This window comes from Sus scrofa, chromosome 14 (assembly GCF_000003025.6).
Source record: "Sus scrofa isolate TJ Tabasco breed Duroc chromosome 14, Sscrofa11.1, whole genome shotgun sequence".
NCBI lineage: Eukaryota > Metazoa > Chordata > Mammalia > Artiodactyla > Suidae > Sus > Sus scrofa.
The window spans coordinates 103,089,641-103,111,311 of NC_010456.5; the positions used below are offsets into that span (position 1 = coordinate 103,089,641).

Genomic DNA, 21,671 nt, shown 5'->3' on the forward strand with positions numbered 1-21,671 from the left:
TTGGAAAAATTAATATTGTAAAAATGGCCCTACTACCCAAATCTACAGATTCAATGCAATCCCTACCAAATTACCCATGACATTTTTTCACAGAACTATAACAAACAATCCAAAAATGTATAAGGAGCCATGAAAGACCTAGAATTGCCAAAGCAATCTTGAGGAACAAAAACCAAGCAGGAGGCATAACTCTCCCAGAGTTTAGACAATATTACAAAGCTACAGTCATCAAGAGAGTGGGGTACTGCTATCAAAACAGACATACAAACCAGAACAGAATAGAGAATAGAGAACCCAGAAATAAGCCAGACACCTCCAGTCAATTAATCTTTGACAAAGGAGGCAAAAACATAAAATGGGAAAGACAGTCTTTTCAGCAAGTCATGCTGGAAAAACTGGACAATTGTATGCAAATCAATGAAACTGGAACATACCCTCACACCATGCACAAAAATAAACTCAAAATGGCTTAAAGACTTAGACATAAGACAAGGCACCATCAATCTCCTAGAAGAGAACATAGGCAAAACATTCTCTGACATCAACTGTACAAACATTTTCTTAGATCAGTCTCCCAAGGCAACAGAAATAAAAGCAAAAATAAACCAATGGGACCTAATCAAACTGAGAAGCTTTGCACAGCAAAGGAAACCATAAAAAAAAAAAAAAAAAAAAAAAAAACAGAAAGACAACCTACAGAATGGGAGAAAATAATTTCAAATGATGTAACTGACAAGGGCTTAATCTCTAAAATATACGAACAACATATACAACTTAACAGCAAAAAAACCCACCAACAACCCAATGGAAAAATGGGCAAAAGACCTGAACAGACATTTATCCAAAGATAGATAGATGGCCAACAAGCACATGAAAAAATGCCCCATATCACTGATTATTAGAGAAATGTAAATCAAAACTACTGTCAGGTACTACTTCACACCTGTCAGAATGGCCATCATTAATAAGTCCACAAATAACAAATGCTGGAGAGGGTGTGGAGAAAAGAGAACCCTCTTACACTGTTGATGCAAATATAAATTGGTACAACCATTATGGAAAATTGTTTGGAGGTGCCTCAGAAAATTAAATATAGAACTATCATATGACCCAACATTTTTTCTTTTCTTTTTTTTCCTTCTATGTAGCACTGGACTAAGGTCATTTCTATACAGCACTGGGCTAAGGCAAGATGTAGCCAATTGTAGTTTGTCTCATGCACAAAGACAAACCTCTGTGAAAACAGTATAAGAAAAGAAACCCCCCAGAAAGAAAGAAATCTTTTAGGCTTAGATTTTTAGAGCTCATTTAGACCTTCCTCCATTATTTGGAAAATGTTTGCTTGTCTATATTCTGAAGAATGAAGTTAGGATATACTAAAGTTCATTAATAAAGTTGCCACTAATTTGAGGGTATTCTTTTAAAGCTCAGATGTGACTCTAGACCTGTGCTATCCAATATGGTGGCCATTAGTCATACGGGGTTATTCAAATATAACTGAAATTAACCAAGGTTAATAATTTAGTTCCTCCATCACAATAGTCACATTTCAAGTACTCAGTAGCCACATGTGACTAATGGCTGCATGTAGGACAGTAGAGATAGAGGACATTTTGACCATTGAAGGAGGTTCTATTGGACAGCACTGCTCTAGAAGATCAAGACTTTTAGGAAGCAATGCCAGACCAGATCATCTAAACGAGGGCAGCTCAATAAAGATGATGGTGTACATACATACATACATACAATGGAATATTAGTCACGAAAAAGAATGAAACAGTGCCATTTATAGCACCATGGATGGACCTAGAGATTATCATACTAAGTCGAGTAAGTCAGACAAAGACAAATATACCATATCAATTACATGTGGAATTTAAAAAAGTAATACAAATGAACTTATATACAAAGTAGAAATAGACTCACAAATATAGAAAACAAACTGAAGGTTACCAAAGGAGGAAGAGCATGGAAAGGGATAAATTGGGAGTTTAGGATTATCAGATATACACTATTATACATAAAATAGATAATCAATGAGGACCTACTGTATAGCACAGGATATTCATTATCTTGTAATAACCCACGATGGAAAAAAGAACGGCCACCATATTGGATAGCACAGGTCTAGGTTTACATCTGAGCTTTAAAAGAATACCCCAAATTCGTGGCAACTTTATTAATGAACTTTAGTGTATCCTAACTTCATTCTTCAGAATATATGCAAGCAAACATCTTCCAAATAATGAATCACTTTGCTGTACACTTGACACATTGTAAATAAACTATACTTCAATAAAAAAAGGACAGAAAGAGTGCAGCTCATCAGTTGAAGCATTTTTTGTCATTCCTCTTTGGAAAATGTTTTCAGAGCCCTTTAAAAGCCACAGTAAAAAACATCTTATTTCCCTTTATCCTGAGTTTACTGAGTGCCTCTCAACAGCACACAGCAAATAGTGTGCTTCAAATGGGAATTCAAGGAGTAACTAGACATGGCCCTTCCCCTCCATACTCTGATCTACTGGGGGAACAAATAACTACAATGTCGTGAAATAGGTGTATGTATAAATTGGGTACAACACTGGGAGCAGAAAAAACAAACAACTGAAAAGTCTTTTTCGTGTATAATTCAGGTGAATGTTATAGATTTTTGGTTTCAGATTTTTGCTTTGAAAAGTCACTGAAGTATTGAAGTCACTGAAAGGACTGCCAAGAAGTTTTGTATTTGGAAAAGGCCATTCTGGTAGCAACTGGAGCTGGTAAAACACTGAAGACAAGACCAAGTGGCAAGCTATGGAAATAATTTGGGTTAGAGCTGTTGAGGGATTGACTAGGTCCATAGCCACGGGAACCCAGAAAGAAAGAACAGATTGAAGACAGGTCTGATCCAAAATACAAAGATCGATGATCATCCATTGTATGCCTCAGTCTTTTTTTTTTTTTTTTTTTTGGATCAGATCCGCTTCACAATTGTGACCTATGTCACCATTTAACCCACTGGGGTTATCAAACGTGGGTCCTGGTGCTGTGGAGACATCGCTGACCCCATTGCACTGCAGCAGAAATTCCAGTTACAAACCACTTTTAACCAACCTGTCAGAACTTTGCTGTTGTTCCCTGGGTTAGTATCACTGTATACAATTACAATTGAATGCAGACCTCCCATTACCTTGTAATTTGATCTTGGCTTTTCTTCCACAGAAATGACTGGCTCTATAACTTTCCCACCCCACAACTCCAATTCCCCATAGGTATAATTAATGAGCTCATGTTTTCCATTTAGATTTAGAAATGTGAAATGTTTCTGCTGCCTCGTTCCCAGTTTTTCCTGGGCTAATGCATTTGTACTTGGATGCCATCCGTGATGCACTTCTCACTGACACTTTTGCAGAGCTGAAAAGCATCTTCTCCATACCTTTGTACAGAACGACCAGAGTTCTCTGTGTGGCCTGCTCCACAACCCTCCTTCCCCAAACTGGGCTCTGTTGGTGGCATGTTGGGACTGTGTTTCTCAAGCCCATGAGTTTCCCTGGGGCCATCACTCTGCAGTTTTCCAGCAGCCTCTTTCCCACTCTCCAAGCCCCATCCTGGAGTGCGTGTGCCTGAAGGAGGGGTGGGGTGGTACAATGTATTTTACAGAAAGTAAAAGAAAACACTGATGAATTAGTTTTTGTGTGTAACTCACAGGTGAATTAATCAGCAGACTTGTTAAGAAATGGATCATCCATTCTGGTGCAGTAGCAGAAATTAAAATTTCTGATTTGCCTTGTTTTGCCAATATTGAAGCATTTTGTTCTATTGAATGTGACTACATGTACAGACACACTTTTATTTAGTCTCGCACATGGAAAGAGAAAGCATAAGGCATGTAATTCAAGTGGTTTCCATCCAAGCATTTTAATTGCAAATTACTAAATCTAGTTGAAAACAATAGGGAAAAGGATACAGTTGCCCCTCCTATCCAAGTTGGATTGTTTCCAGGGGCCCCATGGATACCAAAATTCAAGGATGCTCAAGTTCCTTATAAAGTGGTATATATTTGCATATAACCTATACACATGGTCCCATATACTTTAAATCATCTTTATATTACTTACAAAACCTAACACAATGTAAATGCTATATAAATAGCTGATGGCACACGGAAAATTCAAGTTTTGCTCTATGGAACTTTATGGAAATTTTTTTTAAATATTCCTGATCTGTGGGTGCAGAGGCCATGGATATACAGTGCCCCCTGTACTGTCTTCCCCTCGTATTTGTTCTATCAACCTAGCTTGGCAGCAGAGTTAGTAGTTAAAATAAAGACTTCCATTTATAAAATAACATGTCAGTTGCTGCGGTATCAAAAGATCAATTAACACACTGACCTGCTAAAAGTAGGAAATAATTGTAAGTTCCTCCAAAGTAGGATGACTATTTCAGAGATTTAAGAAGGAAAGAAAATCCTGAAAAAGAATTCAAGAAAAATAGAAAGGAGAATGCTTCAAAGTAATCCCAGTCCACCTCATTTTCTCCCAAGGCTAATTAGCACTTTAATAATTTTTGCTAACTATACGGCACTTACTCCATACCTTTTGCTAATTAGCATTTAAATAGGTGATGACAGCAACTATATTAAAACTAGAAAGGCTTTCTAGAAATCAAAGTCAGAATGTACCATTTAGAAGGTACTCATTATTATACTCATTACAGGGTTTGCTTTCGATCTGCTTGTTACAACTGCGTCTGGAAAACAGGCAACTCCATTTCGTGATACACTGTAACTAGTACTTAGTTATGCTAATAACTGAATTCTGTAAAACAGTAGATAACCCAAACATCGTCCCAAATATATTTCAGAGATATTTTTGGTTCTTTTATTTGGATCCGGATATCTTTGATTCTTCAACCTCAAGTAAAAGTCACAACCGAAAAAACCGAAGATGTGAATGTCGAGTAATTCCCTATTTTTAATAGGCAATGCGGAGCATTCTTACTCTCTCCCTTCTCTTAGATCAGCAGCTGTCTCCGCAGCTCCAGTAGACTGAGAAAAGGAAAAGGAGGGGGCGTAAAGGAAAGGAAATTGTCTCTGTGGCTTGGTCGTGGGGGTGGGGGTGGGGGTGGTTTAATATCAAAATTAAAGCTTTCCTCTTCAGTTTTAAAGTTCGTCCCCATATTAATGATCTGACATTAAGGATTGTGCAGCCGCGCTTGAGTCTGTCCATCTGTAATTTATAAAAGGAAACGAACAAGGAAGGGATAGAGGCAGCAAAGGGAAGCAGGGCGAGAGCGAGATGTAGGCGCGTGGGGACGGGAAGGGAGAGGCGGATTTGGCAGTCCAAGTGGGGACGAGAGGAACAGGAATGGAAAGTGTGGCCTGGCTGCCCCGCCCTGCGGTGGGGAAGGTGGAGCCCAAGACGTCTCACTCCCCCTCCTCCATTCTGAGGCTTTTCCTTGGAGGTGGGGGCTGCCCGGCATCTAGAAAGAAAGGGTCGGTCGACTTCAAAGGAAAGGTGGTCTCCTGAGGAAGAGCTCAGAGACCTCTCTCCTGGGGCAAACGGGCAGGCAGGGGTGGCAGGGACAAGCACTGGCCCCAAGGCGACGGCTTTGCGGGCGCTGGGGACGTAAAGACCACCAGCAGGTCCCACGAATCTAGACGCCCCAAATTAGGGCTGTCGGTGCAGTGGAGGATGCCGCACTCGCCCCGCCCCCACGGAGGCACGCTCTATCCCCGTGCGACCCTAGGCAGGCCTCGTCTGGTCGCTCCTCCCCACACCCCCGACTCCCGACCCTTTAGTCCGGACCCCCTTCTCGCCAACTCGGGCGACGATCCGCAAAAAAAAATGGCGGCCTAGCCTCGGCGCCTAGTCTCCCGAGTCCCGGGGATTGGCGAGGGAGGTAGTGGCCAGCGTCCGGGACCCGCGACCCACGGGCCTAGCCGGGGGCGGGGCGGGGGCGGCCGAGGCCAGGAGCAGGCGGGAGCTGCGGGCCGGCCGGGCGCGCGCTGGGGCTGGAGCTGGGGCGGGGGCGGGGCGGGGTATCCGGGCGCGCTCCCGGCGCGGCGCGGGCGCGGGCGGAGCGGCGGTGGTTGGACACGGCGGCCCAGAGCCCTCTCGCGGCCGCGGCGGCAGCAGCGCCAACGCCAAGCAGCACCCCGGCCGCTGCCGCCGCCTCGCGCTCCCGCCGCCCGGCCAGACATGAGTGAGGCGGATCGGGTGCCCTCGCCTGCCGCGCCGCCGGCGGTGGTGGCGGCCGCGCCCGAGGAGAAGAAAGGGAAGGAGCCGGAGCGCGAGAAGCTGCCACCCATCGTGTCGGCGGGCGCCGGTGCGGCTGCGGTAGGTGCCGGGCGGGGGCCGCGGGGCGCCCCGACGGCGGGTCGGGAGGGGGTCGAGGGGCGCCCTGGGACCCGCGTCTCCTCCTGGTACCCCCGGACCCATGCGGGGAAAAACGCCCTGGCTGCCCTTCCTCTGGCCGAAATCAGAGTTGTGCCTCCTGGGCAGCCGCGATCACTTCGCGAGCAGCACCTTCCACCCTCGGGAAATGCCGGGGTAGCGGGGTCTCCTGGCTGCTTTCGGTTATTTTTTGGTTGGGGGTGGGGGCACTCTCTCTTAGGAAATGACCAGCACCTTGGAGCCAGCATCATCTGTTGGATGAGGATAAGGTGTCAGACAGGCGAGAGTAGATTTTCCACTGAGCTGCCTGCCTGCAAGCATTGTGGAAGCGAATATTTCCCCCTTTGGTTCGCTTTTCCTTCCCTTCCCCCTTCGGATTGAACCCGCTTTGCGGCGAGTTTCCACTTAATTGTGACCTTTCCTTTACAGTCAGGGTAGTGGGGGGTGGATGCCTCGATGATGGTTTTATTTTTTCATATGGTACAGACATGTGACATAAGGTGGGGAGGCTTTTTTAACCTTTCTTTAGACTCAAGTGATCTAAGCTTCAAGGCGATGATTTCCCAGCAGGATTTTCTTAAGGATTATTTGGGGAGCGCTCTCTGGCTTGAAACTGCATATTGCCAGATGATGTAATGGGCCAGCCCCCCTTCCCTATTTTTACTGGTGGTTATGACTGTTTACTTTGGAGCACACGCACAAAATTAACCTCTGATTTTTGAGATTTTTATTTGAGACAATATTCAAATTACTTCTTGAAACTTTCATACTTTTAAAGACCATGACTTATGCAGCCCTGTGTGACAAAATAGTAAAAGTTTAGAGAACAGGATACATTTTCTTTATTCCTGCTTGCAATTCATTTTCTTAAAACCTCCCTCTTAAGTGACTAAGAACTTATGAAAATAGCTCACTCTAATTTAAAGTATTACAGGAATAATGTTTTGATTCGGCAGGTTTTTCAAAAATGTCTAAGGACTGTGATAACTGGAAATTGTTAGAGCAAGCTTTTTATGTTAAATCAGCACAGCAGAGTGCAGACAGTAATAGAATGACAATTTTAAAAAATTACTGTGGTTGATTGGTAAATTGGAGTTGTGAGTAGGAATTACTTTGGGAAATGCTTTGAAGGAATTTGTCACCCAGCTGCTTTTAGACCCAGTTCCTGCTGTAGGAATCCTAGGCTTTCAGAGCTTATCTGGGAGGTTCTTAACTGGCAAATAGGCAGTGTTTCAGCAGATCATTTCTAAGTCAGTTTAAAACAATGCATATATGCTTATAGGAACAGTTACACGAATGGGGTTAGGTCCTCAAGTAAGCATGATCCCTGAAACTTACCTCATCGTAACTGAAAAATTGAAGACTTGGAATAAAAGCTTGGAGAGATTGATACAGTGTGGACACAGGTCTACAGATTGTTAACTCAAACCCATGGGCTTTTGAAATTCAGAGTTTTTCAGATTGTAGAAAGGTAATTCAGTATATATGTCATGTATAGCATCTACCGTGGGGTCCTGGCCAGTTCCCCATAATCAAGCATAATAATAGCTCTGTAGTGAAAGGGATGTATTGTTCACCCTGAATTAGCTGAGGTCTCTCTGCAGCTTCATATAGTGCAGCTCAGGGTGGATTGTCAGAGTTCAGGTAGGGTACATGTTTTATCACCAAGTGAGTTACTAAAATCTTTCAGTTTTAAAAGCTTAGAGGATTTTGAAAGTGCGAATCAAAGAATCTGGACGAGCGTGACCAATCAGAAGACTAGTTCAAGAAATTTTTAAAAATCTTAAATCAAACCTTGAAAAGACATAGGTTAAATTGGAAGAGTATAAGGATGCCTAGTAAAACTCGAGATTCTGAAGGCAGTTTTGGTGCCTTACAAGCAGGGTGGTAGCATTGTGCAATTTTTTTTTAATTTTTTTTGGGGGGGTTTAACGATAGGTTTTTGGGGTTTTTTTTATGAATTCAGAATTTAAGGCTCTTCTTTGAATTGACAGAGGTTTGTCATTAGCAATGATGTTTTTAGTCATATCAGGAGAGAAAAGGACTTTTTCTCAGGTTTTGCACCAGGAGTTAGAAGAGCAAGGAGAAGATGAGGAACTTAACCGATGATGATGTGTGGTGTGTGCTATTTGTCAGAGATTTCTAGAGCTGAAATTCTGAGCCATAGCAGTGAAAAGCCTTAGTTAAGAAAATCTGTGGTTGGTCTCCCAGAGGGCAAGAAAGCCAGGGCGGTAAGTGGGCAAGGCCTTGGTGTGGGGGGCAGGGAAAGACAGCTTGTGGCCTGCTTGGTTGTTTTCCAGCTTCCATGTGGAGCAAATAGAGCTTCTGGAGGTTTGCTTAGGAACCTGATTGCATCGCAAAGTTATTTCTTTGAACCATTTTAGTGATTCTTCCTTTTTGCCCCAAGTTAACAACTCTGTCTATGTAGATGGAGTTTATGACTCTTGTAGTATAGCCCTGCAGTACTAGCTTTTTCCGAAGATCATTGTATCACATTTTTATGAGAGTTTGGAAATAATTTAAGAGTAATGGCTCCCTAAAATAAGTATAAGGCCAAGATGTGATGATCCTGATTAAACTTAGAGAGTTGTGACTGTATCATGGACCTTTAAAGAAAGGTGCAGGGATAGGGCTGAGGGTGCAGGAAGGAACAGCCATAATGTAATCTAGCCTAAGACCACCTAAGTGTGCAGGAAGTCCATTCTAGCCAGGAAATGCCTACCACAGTAGTGTCAGACCTGACTGACCACCCAGTTACTTGGTAGCATGTCAAAGTCCCAATTCTGAGCTCTCACCCTAACACACTGGTTCTCAATCTCTGATGCACCGTGGAATCACCTGGGAAGTTTTTAAAGCCCTGGTTGCCCAGGCCCAAATGCAGGCCATTAAACCAATTACCCAATCTTTTTTTTTTTTTTTTTTTTAATTCCCAGGTGTAGCAAAGATTGAACATTGAGGTTCTGTGTCCTGAATTAAAAGCTTCTTGGAGTCTGCTGCCCCAAGACCGTTTAGTTTGTGGAGCAGCGTTTGAGATGGAGTAGTGAGAGGTATAGATTAAGTGACGGAGGTACAGCAAAAGTCAGGTGTAGTGGGCAACTGAGAGAAATGGCAGTTAAGGAGGTTCTAGTTAGGGATGCTCAAGAGCCCAAGATAGAGCCTCAGAGGACTGTCTGTGTTTGAGTTTGGCCTTGTGGCTGTGGGGTGGTGATGCAGCCCTACAGAGCTAAGGAGAATAAGGAATATGAAGGGCTGATGATGTGACTGTTTACTGAAGTTGACAGATTGGAGTGGAGGAGAATAGTATACATGAGTTGCTGATGTAATACAAAAGTTAGAAAAAATTGGTGAATGGGGAAGGAGAAAATAATAGTGACAAATGAGGATGGGTTTGTCTGTGTCAACTCAGCATTTAAATCAGTTGAGAAGAGAAAGAGAGGTTCTCATGGGTCAGTTGCAAGAAACTAAGTGGGTTCAAGAAAGAGCTAGACTTAGGTCAGGGAGGTGAAGGGCAAGGAAGGAAATTGGTTTAAGATTATAAAGGGAAGTTTGCTCCCAGTGAAGGTCTGGAGACTTGTCAGGTGAGGGGGGAAACAATAGTGAGAAATTTGTGTTGGGGCATATAAACCTTTTTGATGGAGCCATTGGACCAAAATGTAACTACCAGTTATTGAACAACTATTATGTTTCACTTTGGACTAGATGCTACAGAAAACACAAAGTTAAAAAAAAAAAAAATTCTTGCCTCAGGGTAGGCAGGGCTAACACATGAAAATACAACAAAGCAAAGCAATGTGTAAAAGCCATAGAAGCAATTTGTGCCATAGAAACAATTTGCACAATAGGAAATCAGAGAAAGGAAATCAATGTGTGCAGAACTGCGAAGAAAGACCTCAAAGCAAAGGTAATTATCTAAGCTGGCTGGCCATTGAAGGATGATAGGATTTGGATGGGCAGAAGCAAATGGGTCAAGTAATGCAGTGGGGGAAACATGAACAAGGCTAAAAGGGAAGAATTAGGGAGTAATAAAGCAAGCCCAATGGAAGCATGCTGGGAACTTGTGGGAGGTAAGTGAGATTGCATGGGGGCTGGACCAGATTATTAGGTGGGGAATGTCCCCCCCCCCCCCCCGCCGCCCCATGCTTAGCAGGAAACCATTGGCATTTCTTAAATAGAGGAACAACATAATGAAATTAGTGGTAGCGATTAGAGGTGGTTAGACGGGAGGAGAGAGAAGGCAAGGAAGGAGCTTTGTCGTTCATACTCAAGGTGATGGTGCATCCCCTAGGTTGGTGGCCAGATAGTAAGGCCTAAGGGAATTAGGGGGAACCTAACTAGGTAACAGGAATGAGAGAGAGGGAGATTAATAAAAGGGGTTCTTGTTTCCAGACAAATTCTCTCAGACGAAAACATTTACTTAAAAAAGCAGTCCAGCCAGCAGCATTGCAAATAAACATGTGTATGTGTGATGAAACCGGCCCCTCTAGGTATTAACAGCAATCTTATTTTTGGAAAATCTTGTACCCTTTGTCCATTATGTTCTAAACAAGAGATGAGATGGTAAAGAATGAAGGCTCTAGCTGGTAAAGGTGATTTAAGCAATTTAATAAACCACAGATATTAAAATATACATCCTATACACATATGTGCAATACCTAGAAATAATATAAATAATTGCTGGTATTTATTTGAGTACCTACTCTGGGCTAAGCATTTTCCATGTTATCTCTCAGCTCAGTCAGTGCAACCAAAATCAGTCGCCTAACTGCTGTGACTGTGAGGAAGCTACTGTTCCCAATTCAGAGGAATCTGGGAACCACATTACCTGTAGGTATTCTGCCAAAGGGAAAAATGGCTCACGAAGTGTAAGCTCAGTTTCAATTCAGTTGAGACTTTTCTGACTCAGAAAAAAACCCATGCTCTTGCCCTTATTCCATATATTCTATGTCTATGGTCAGGGACCATGTGATTGAAAGAACCCATAGGTACAGCAGTATTTCTTATTTTAGAAAAGAGGATGTGGTTAGATGACAAATTTGTTGGCAACTTTGTTACTAGAGATGCAGCTATTATGGGAAAGACAGATGTATTCTGGGATATCTGATAATTTCTGTTTTAATTATGGTAGGAATGGATCACTAATTTCTATGTGAAATAAAGGAATCTCATTAAAGAAAAGTAATATTTAAAAGAGTCTTGAAACACGGAAAGGGAGGGCTATAGCTATATAAATTCATCACCAGGGTGTTTCTAATTTTGAGTGGGTTGTAAAGTCATTTGTCAACTTTTTTTCCATTGTAAAGCCGTATTGTACTTGTCTGCTTATCCTCCCATTACTAATTAATTCAAGATGTTAGAACAAATAATTTGACTATATTTAACAATTGAAATAAAATGGTCCTTCTAAGTTATGAACCAGAGGACCTTCCAAAGTGCCCAGTATGCTACTACATTTGTTATTTGTAGCTCTCTTTCTATAAAATGGGGAAATACGAATAGAACTTACCTCATAGGGTGGATAAGACCAAGTTAATTAATACACATAATGTACTTAAGAAAGAGCCTTGACTAAGTAAGCACTCAAGTAAGCCAGGCAGCCCTCTCCACTCCTGTCCTGTGGTTTCAGTACTTTCCTTTACAACCCTGTATAGCAAGCCTCAAGCTCTATAGATACTAGCTGTATCAGCTGTCTCCCTCCTAGCACACCATACACACACACACTCTGAATCACTGAATTAAGGGATTACATGGGCTCTCTGCACTCTTTAGGGCTAGAGTATGCCTGGGTTCATATGAATTTCTTTTTGTAAAGGAAAAGTCATAGTTTCAGAAAGGGGTACCACTAGTGTTATAGTGTAGCCCCTTACTTTGGCATAGTATTTGGGAATTAACTTGCTTGTATTTACTTAGAACTGAAGAAGAGAGAGTAGAGAAAGATCACCAGAAGATAAGTGAAGAAGTGAGTGGAGCTGAGAAAGCCCTGGAAAGTTTGAATTTTTCTACTTTTTCTCCTATCAGAAGGATCTCTTCTTGTCCGTGAATATGTTGGACTGCTAAGCCTTATGTGAATAACTAGTTGTTCCTCAATTGATATTTGTAATTTGGTGACAATTTAGTAAGCAGTCAAAAAACATTGCTGGGGGGAATGATGATAATAAATGAACATGCTGTTTAAAAATAGAAATTGTTGAAATTTTACTGATTCAGTGTAATTGAAAAGTCTGAAGTTTGAACCTAGTCATTCAAGGAAGCTATTCCAAGTAACTGGTTTTGATCCAGATGCTTTTTATTAAAGAACAATAAATTGAGAATTGTGCTGGCATCAAATCACACACTCTAAAAGCAGTATTTTAGTGTCAAGGGTAATCGGTTGATGCAGTTTCTTTTTTTCCCACGTTGTAAAGTAAGTGTATAAGATCTGCCAGGCCACCTTGCTCCCTGAAAAGCAAAGACTGAAGTTTCTGAGCTTCAGAACTAACATTTCTTTTGTATTAAGTAGGGTTAAATTTCAGTTATCTATAAGATCAATTGCATTGTGACTTTTTTGGTGTTAAAATTTTGTCTCAAAATCCACATTCTGGCTTCCTAGTCTCCTTTGAAAGATGGTCTTTCTATCACTTAAAGGACACAGTTCCACTGGGCAGGTGCATTTAGTTTTGAAGGTAGGTTTATACCTTGAAAGTGGCCAACTTTTCACATCTTGAATGATGTGAAGCACTGATTTTATAACCCACCATTTCAATAAGGAATTGTGCAAAAACATACAAAAAAGAAAACCGAAAATCTTTAGCCAGTTACAGGGCCTAAAATGGTCCTTTGTAGACTTAAGTCTATATACTGTATTTGTACAGTTGAGGCCCCTCATCTGATATGGCCCTAACTGGTAATTTAGGTCAGTTTATTTTAAAATTTGGTAAAGCAAAGTATATTAAATGATTTTTATTTTAATTTAAAACATAAATATGCATTTGCTCACTAGTCTTTTAATGCGATAACCTTTGCTGTCTTTCTCAGGAAGCCGCTCACTCTTTTGTAAATGGTTTTTCTATGTTATCATGGGTAGTCCCTGGACCCATTGAGTCTGAAGGATACAGGCTTTATGTTAGGAGCACTCAGTCAATGTATTACTGAAGTATTCCTCTTTGGATTTGAAAAATAAATTTCAGTGAGGTGGGGTCAAAAGTGCATAGACTGCCATTATCCCTATGTACATATCCAAAATAACCAACACAAGTCACTCAGTTTTTATTTATCCAGATATCTTTTTTCTTTGTATTTTATACCATTTTTAAATTTGCTGTGTTTCCAGCACATCTTCCTGAATGACATGGGGAAACAGTGAATCTGAATAATAATTTCTTAAGATTGTATGTTGGATTGGATCTAGTTTAGGAAAGTGTGCTTTCATCTGTATCAGCTCTGTCCAGTAGAAAGGTGTCCAGTGAACCACATATATGATGTAAAATGTTCTAATAGTCACATTAAAAAGAATAAAAAAAGAGGTGGAGTTCCTTTCGTGGCTCAGTGGAAACTAATCTGACTAGTATCCTTGAGGACTCAGGTTTGATCCCTGGCCCCACTCAGTGTGTTAAGGATCTGGCGTTGCCGTAAGCTGTGGTGTAGGTCGCAGACGTAGCTCAGATCCCATGTTACTGTGGCTGTGGCGTAGGCCGGCAGCTACAAGTCCGATTCGACCCCTAGCCTGGGATCTACCATATGCCTTGGGTGCAGCCCTAAAAGACAAAAAAATAAATAAATAAAATAAAAATAGAGGTAAAATAAATGTTAATATTATGTTTTGTTTAATCCAATATATCCAGAAACTTACCATTTCAACATTTAATCAGTATAGGTACTTAATAAGATATTTTACAGCTTTTTCATACTGTGTTTGAAAACTATATTTTACACTTATGAGTGCATTTCAGGTGCTCAGTATTCACATAGGGCAAGTGGCTATATTAGCACAGATTTAAGTGTTGTCTTCTTGTTCTCCCAAGATTTCTTAGATTCATTCTCTTTTTTTTTTTTTTTTTTTTTTTTTTTGTCTTTTCTAGGGCCACTCCAGCGGCATATGGAGGTTCCCAGGCTAGGGGTCCAATCGGAGCTGTAGCCACCAGCCTACACCACAGCCACAGCAATGTGGGATCCAAGCTGTGTCTTTGACCTACACCACAGCTCACGGCAATACCAGATCCTTAACCTGCTGTGCAAGGCCAGGGATCGAACCCTCAACCTCATGGTTCTTAGTCAGATGCGTTAACTACTGAGCCATGACGGGAACTCCATCTTAGATTCATTCTTAGTTCTCATTGCTGCGTATTCCTATAGCCATCCTCAAAGTGTGGTCCTCAGCATCCTTTTAGTTGTCCATGAGATCAAACCTCTGTTTGTAATGAGACTAGGATGTTATTTGTGTTGTCTTATTCTCACTCATTCTCTCGTGAGTGTATGTGTAGTTTTCTAAAGGCTATGTGACGCATGATATTGCAACAAATTGAATGCAGAAACATATAAGAATCCAGCTGTCTTCTATGAAACTAGATATTAAAAAATAAATTTGTAAAATGTAAACCATGCCACTCTTCTCACTGATTTTTGTTTGGGAAAATATATTGTCCATAAATGGGTTTATTGTTATTTTAAAAGGAATTGGTTCATACATAGTAGTATGAAGAGTTCTTGAAACCAGAAAGCTTGAGAACCAGTACACTAATGTATCTAGAATTTCCCTTTGTGCTATTACCATTAATGCTTTTTATTTGGTCTTACTGATGACAGGTATTGTACAGAAGTGAATTTTCTGACTAGCCAAGTCTTGTTGGACATTTGAAAATACCTGGTCATTTATCTTATGGAACATTTTCTGAAATACGTTATGTACAGCTCTTCTCAAATAGAAGATACTGAACTTAGGGATGGACCGAGGGTTTGGGATCGGCGTATGCATACTGAGGTATATGAAATGATTGGCCAACAGGAACCTGCTATATAGCACAGAGAACTCTACCCAGTTCTATGTGGGAAAAGAATCAGAATGGATTATGTGTGTTTGTATGAGTGGGTCACTTTGTTGTATGGCAGAAGTTATCACAGCCTTGTAAGTTAACCATACTTTAATAAAACTTAAAAGCAAAATAAAAAATTAAGAAAAGAAAATATTGAACGTAATTTAAAATATCCTGGTGACTGGATCCCTTGTGACAACTTTGCGTCACCCACCAAACCAAAGAGCTCTGTGTAGAGTCCTTATACCTTTGCATTGGCAGTGTGTTATATCTGCAGTAAATAAAACTGTCAGCTAACCTAAGGAGATATCTAGAATGCAGTATTAATTTTCACTTGATCTAGTTTCAAATGCTAGCATTTCCACCTTTTGTAAAGCTGGTAGTTTAAAATGTATTATGAATAATGAATTTTGTAAACATAGAAATTCAATTTAAAATATTTTACTTCAGAGACTCTAATGCAGTGAGATATTATGGCTTTAAGAAGTGTTTCACAATGAAAGAGAGTCAGCAATTATTCTTTTATCAAAGATTGGTTGAGAATGTGAATAAAAATGTTTTTTCTCCTAAGGCAGCTTTTGGGAGATAGAGCATAAGCAAAGTAAATTTTATCAGAATTTTGAATATAATAGAACATGATATTCAGTGCAAAAGCTATCATGGAAAACCATGAATATCGTTCTTACTGGCTTCTAATTGAAAAATATGATAAATCAGAAATTGAACTCAGATGTGATCTGTTCCTTAGTAAAAGTTGAAAGTAGGAACTCATATGTTAAAATTTAAAATAAGATTGACAATACTTAGTTACGTGTTAACAGGAGCGAAACAGGTATTCTAAGCATTTGTCTTTAATTTCTTGAAATTATAGTCTCAAATATAATCTGTGTGATTATATTGTCAAAAAAGCCATTGAGGTCCTTGTTAGCTATGTTTGAAATATGGTCTTTGATGAGTTTTGCAATTACTACATCACATTTTTTTAGCAGGTAAACTCCTGGTTAGCTTCTGCCTAGGGGGAGTCAAGTCTGTTGTTTGTTATGCCAGGTTTAAGTATTTTGAGTTTTTCTCCTTGATGAATCCTTTGTGTTTTTCCCCTATGTTCCCTGTTTGTACTCTTCTTCCTCTGTAACAGCTGGCTGGGTATCCTGCTACTCTCTAGTCTTCAACACATGCAGCCCACTGTTGGTAGGCTGGCCACATTCCAGGACGTCATCTCTAGTGCTCCTGTTCCGCGGGACTCTTGGATAACACTTCCAAAGCTCCTCAGGGAACCAGATGTAAGAACTGTGGTAGATCCAGTTCTTAGAAGACTCGTAATGTTCTCTAACCTTTCATTTAGGCTGAAGTTTGATAGCCCTAAAATACCCAGTAGCTTCTTGATTCTCTAGTTTTTATGCAGTCTACCACCACACAGCCTGCTGCCATGTGTTTTCATGAAAGTATCAGGTTGTGGGTAAGGTTTCTTTTGTGTAAGCTGGTGTGGGGCATCTGCTATTTTGAGGGTTTGCTCTTATTAATCTGTAGTGCACTGTCACCCTGTGAAATCGTCCATGATTAATTTCATGTCATCTCAAGTGTAAAATATCAAGAGCATAGTCATCTTACAAGCCAAGAGGCTGACTAGACTGAGGATGTTTTTGCTCATTATTGTTTAAGCTTTTTTGATTACAGGGAACAGAAAATCAGGCCATATATACCTCCTTTTGGAAAAGGGATTTATTAACATAGAACCAGAAAGCAAATAGGAAGAGAGATTTGCTGCTTTCTATGCCTCTAATGTTCTCTCACTCTTAGCTGGTCACTCTTCCATATTCTTCCATCTAAAATCTGGAAAGACCGCCTTTAATTAACATACTAGGAAGCATCAATGCCCTTTATGCCAGGCCACCTAATGTGTGGCCACCTGGCCTACAGATGGCTGCCTTTTGGTTGAATGCCTGTCTCTGCCCCAATCCACGGCCATTGCTGCACAAAGAATAGCAGTAACGCTATGGGGACCGTGGAAGTGAATGCTGGATTTGGCATCCATGGTAAAGATACACTGGCAACATGCTCAGTGTATCTTTCTTTACACCTGTACCTTTCCAGCCACTGGCCTTTCTCCCCTTCCGTGAAGCTTCTGGATAGAGCAAACCCTGCTCATTGCTTTCATTTCCTGACTTCCTGTTCATTTGCCAATTCATTTCATCCAGTTCCTGCTGCCACCACTCCCCTGAATCTGTTGTCTCTTTTGTCCCCAAGATTTCATTGCTGTTCATTCTAAGACGCACATTTTAGACCTAGCCACTCTTCATCATTCAGCATTGTTGACCTCTTTTTTCCTTGAAACTTGACCCTTCCTTAATTTTCTTTTTGCTTTTTATAGCTGCATCTGCAGCATAAGGAAATTCCTGGGCTAGGAGTTGAACTGGAGCTGCAGCTGTCAGCCTACAGCACAGCCATGCCAGATCTTAGCTGCATCTGCAACCTAAGCCACAGCTCACAGCAATTCAGGATCCTTAACCCACTGAATGAGGCAAGGGATCAAACCCACATCTTTATGAACACTATATCAGGTTCTTAACCCACCGAGCCACAATGGGAACTCCATCCTTCCTTAATTTTTAATGCATTACCTTCTCTTGGATTTCTTAGCATTTTTGGTCTTTCATTCTTAATCTTTTTTGTCAGCTCATGTCATGTATGCCAGTAGTTCCCAGGGTTTTGTCCTTGTATTAGTTTTGCATAGCCTTTGCTGTGTAACAGCAGCATCATGGTAACCCTGTCAGGTAGAAAAATTACATTATTTTGGCATAAGAAGCATGCTTTTGCCTAGTGACCATTGGTTCCTTTTCTTGTCTCTCACGAATCATGTATCTATAAGCCAGTCTAGGATTTCTTCAAGTTTTTATATGTTCTTTAATCATATGCCTTCTTCTTCATGGTGAGGTGTCAAACTGTGTCTGTTCTCCTGAAATTTGAAATAAAGCATTTTACATTGTTCATCTCATTTAATTTAGAATTTATGGACCGGTTCTCTAATCCTCATGCTTCACATTTGGACCTGAAATTAGTGTTACCGTGTTGCCATTGCTTTGGCCCAGGCTGCTGTTCTTCATTCCCTTTACCTACTGTCTCAGTCCAGATTTTATTTCTCTCACCAGGCCTGATGTTACTTCTGGTATTGCTCCCCTTCAGTCTGTTCCCTTCATTGCTGACAGAGTGATTTCACTAAGATGTAGATGTAATCATGTCACTCCCTGCTCACAAGTCCCCCGTGATTTTTCCCCGTCCCCTTCTAGGATAGACTTGGTACTGCCTAGCCTCAAGGCTTCGTGATACCGTCCCTGCCTACCTCCCCAGTCTCATCTCACTGGGTCTCCCTTTCTGATTCTGTATCTCAACTACAGTGCTCCCTAAATCCTCTTGTTGCTCAGCCGTAGGTAATGTCGGTGACAGTTACCAACAAAAAAAGCCCTTGATATATTAAGTTATTGTAGATATTTGCAACTAAGTTGGCAAAGTTCTGTTACTGGGAAGCTATTCATTGACCCCATATTACAGATTGGTTACTTTTATTAATTATTATGCATATCAAAACATATAGTATATCAAATTTGGCACTTGTTCCCACGATTATTTAAGATGTTTTGATAGTATGAAACATACAAATAAGAAAACTTGACCTCAGTAGTTAATACAGTTCTCATTTAAGTATCCTGATATTTATAGCAAGGAAGGATATATTTTTTCGAATGTATAGGTTACTTTTATTTTTCTAATCAACAAACTAGTTCTATGAATTTGAGTATATTCTTTTAATTTACCAAGACTATTTTACTATGTAATTTACTGAAACTATTTTATGTGAAAGTATTGTGTATCACTATTTTATTAATCTCTTTCTCCGTTTTTCTCTCTCTTCCTTGGGAATCTACATTATAAATTATTAGCAATTAGAGCTGATAGTTGTTAAATGGCTTTGTTAATTGAATCCGTTACTTGTTATATTATTATTTAAAGATTCCCTGGTGAACCAAGCAGTGTTCTTTGGGATCTCTTTTTATTAAGAAGGGGTAGACCATATGATATCACTTATATCTGGGATCTAATATACGGCACAAATGAACCTTTCCACAGAAAAGAAAATCATGGACTTGTAGAACAGACTTGTGGTTGCCAAGGGGGAGGGGGAGAGAGTGGAGTGGACTGGGATTTTGGGGTTAATAGATGCAAATTATTGCCTTTGGAATGGATAAGCAATGCGATCCTGCTGTATAGCACTGGGAACTATATCTAATCACTTATGATGGAGCATGATAATGTGAGCAAAAGAATGTATATATGTATGTGTGACTGGGTCACCTTGCTGTACGGTAGAAGATTGACAGAACACTGTAAACCAGCTATGATGGAAAAAATAAAAATCACTTAAACATTTTTTTAAAAAGAAGGGGCAGAAAAATAAAGTAAAATATTGAGTCTTTCCCAAAATTGCTGGAATAACAGGTTTCCCTAAAATGCAGTTAGTTTTTCTGTTTATGTTAATTTCCTCTGGTTAAGTGGGTTGCTCCTAAAGCTATTCAGTTTCCTTCAGCATATATCCATGAAAGTAGAGAGGATAATATCAACCACAAGCATTGTTGTGAGAACAGGCTGCTATGTGTAACATGATAAATGCTTAGTGAGTGATAGCTACTGTAGCCAGGGACTCTGAGCTATCGTGGTTTAAGATTACGACATCAAGGTCATTCAGACTAGGGTTTGAACTCCCAGTTACCAGCTTTGTGAATATTTTTCGTGGAAACTTCAGTTTCCCTGTTTGTAAAATGAGGTGTAAATTCATAATTCATAGGAATGTTGTTTTAAAGCACCTAATATAGTAGTAGGCATATACCAGGTGCTCAATACATGACTTGTTTAGTATGGTGTTATTATTGGAATAATCCTTTGTGGAGCACACAGTGTCTCATAGGCTCTGTTCAAGACCCTAGATGATATTGTCTGTGATTCTGAAACTTCAGATTCATATCTTATGTCTATTAGAAGGTTAGGCAATATGTTTAACTCTATAGGTTGGACTATGTAGGCTAATCCTAACAAAGAAATATTGACTTAGATTTCATTGAGCCTAAATCTAGCCAAGAAGCAAGCAAAAACAAGCAAAGCAAGCAAACAACCAGGAACAAAACAAATTTTGTGAGCAGCCAAAGAGGTCACACACGCACAATTGCATACATGTGCTTTCCTCATGGAAGTACTCCTCAAGTTCTGATTTAGAGCCCAATACATCTCTGGTGCTTGTTAGCTGAATGACTTTAGCTGAGTCTCACTTCCATTTTCCACATCTGTGAAATAAAGGAGTTAAATAACTCATTTCTAAAAATCTCTTAGGTCCAGAAATTCTCTTTGTGTATAATATCTGATTTTTTTTTCTGGGTTATTTTCTGTAATAATCTCTTAAAAAGGAATACAGAATAAATTTACTCTAAAGTGTAGGATCTGTGCAACACTGGATGTCAAATTCTGTGATGAATAAGGAATTTCTAGTCCAGCATAAAGGACCAGTATGAGAACAATTACAGTTTCAGTGGAATAATTTAAGTAAATTATTAAATAAGGCATAAATAAGAGTGATTGAATTTTGTGGAAATGGTGACCACCAGAAGAAGCTTTGCAGAAGTTATGGGAGATGGATTATGCAGCATTTACAGTGTAGCCCCAAGCTTCAGTGTTTGAAAATTGTAAAGGTTTATTTATTGATAATGGTGTAATCTAATGTTGGTCAGCATTGGCCCTGCTCCACACAGTGACTCGGGGACCCAAGGCGATAGATGCTCTAATATCTCAGTTTGCAGCTTCTATGATTGTCACAGTGAAGGAAAGGAGAGAGGGGCCAGAGGTTGGCCCACAGCCTTGAAAGCATTGTTACTTTCTAGTCCACAAATGGTAGACATTACTTTTCTTTGTGGCCTATTAGAATTAGTTAGATGGCTCTACTTAGCTGCAAGAGAGTAGGGGGTGTGAGAGAGTGAATATTTGGTGTGTGTGAATTCTTTGCTGCATGACATCTGAGCTCATTCTAAAAAGATACATGGAAATCAGTCTGGTGAATGAGGAAGGAGGAGATGAAAAAGAAACTCTCTTCTGTGAAAGCAAAGAAATTGTGTACCTTTACCATAAAGAAGTGAATGTCAGAGAAGAAGTTAACTATTGTGTTCTATTAAGCATCTGGAAGCTGGAATATAGGATGAGTTGGGAAGGGCTGAGAGCTGAGAATGAGTCCTGAGATAACTCTATTTATTTATTT

General features: G+C 40.3%; 1 protein-coding gene across 6 annotated transcripts in view; it reads left to right on the forward strand.

Moving 5' to 3' along the window:
* HECTD2 (HECT domain E3 ubiquitin protein ligase 2) overlaps positions 6,051-21,671 on the forward strand; it is an 86,421-nt gene continuing 70,800 nt past the window's right edge. For 5 of the 6 annotated variants that reach the window (XR_001301127.2, XR_001301128.2, XM_013983549.2 and 2 more), the window contains exon 1: positions 6,051-6,317. Coding sequence is in view for 4 of the 6 variants with exons in the window: in XM_013983549.2 (XP_013839003.1) it covers positions 6,180-6,317 (138 nt within the window). In the remaining 2 variants the exon portion in view is untranslated. The remainder of the gene's footprint in view (positions 6,318-21,671) is intronic. The other variant, XM_003483528.4, reaches the window with a different exon arrangement.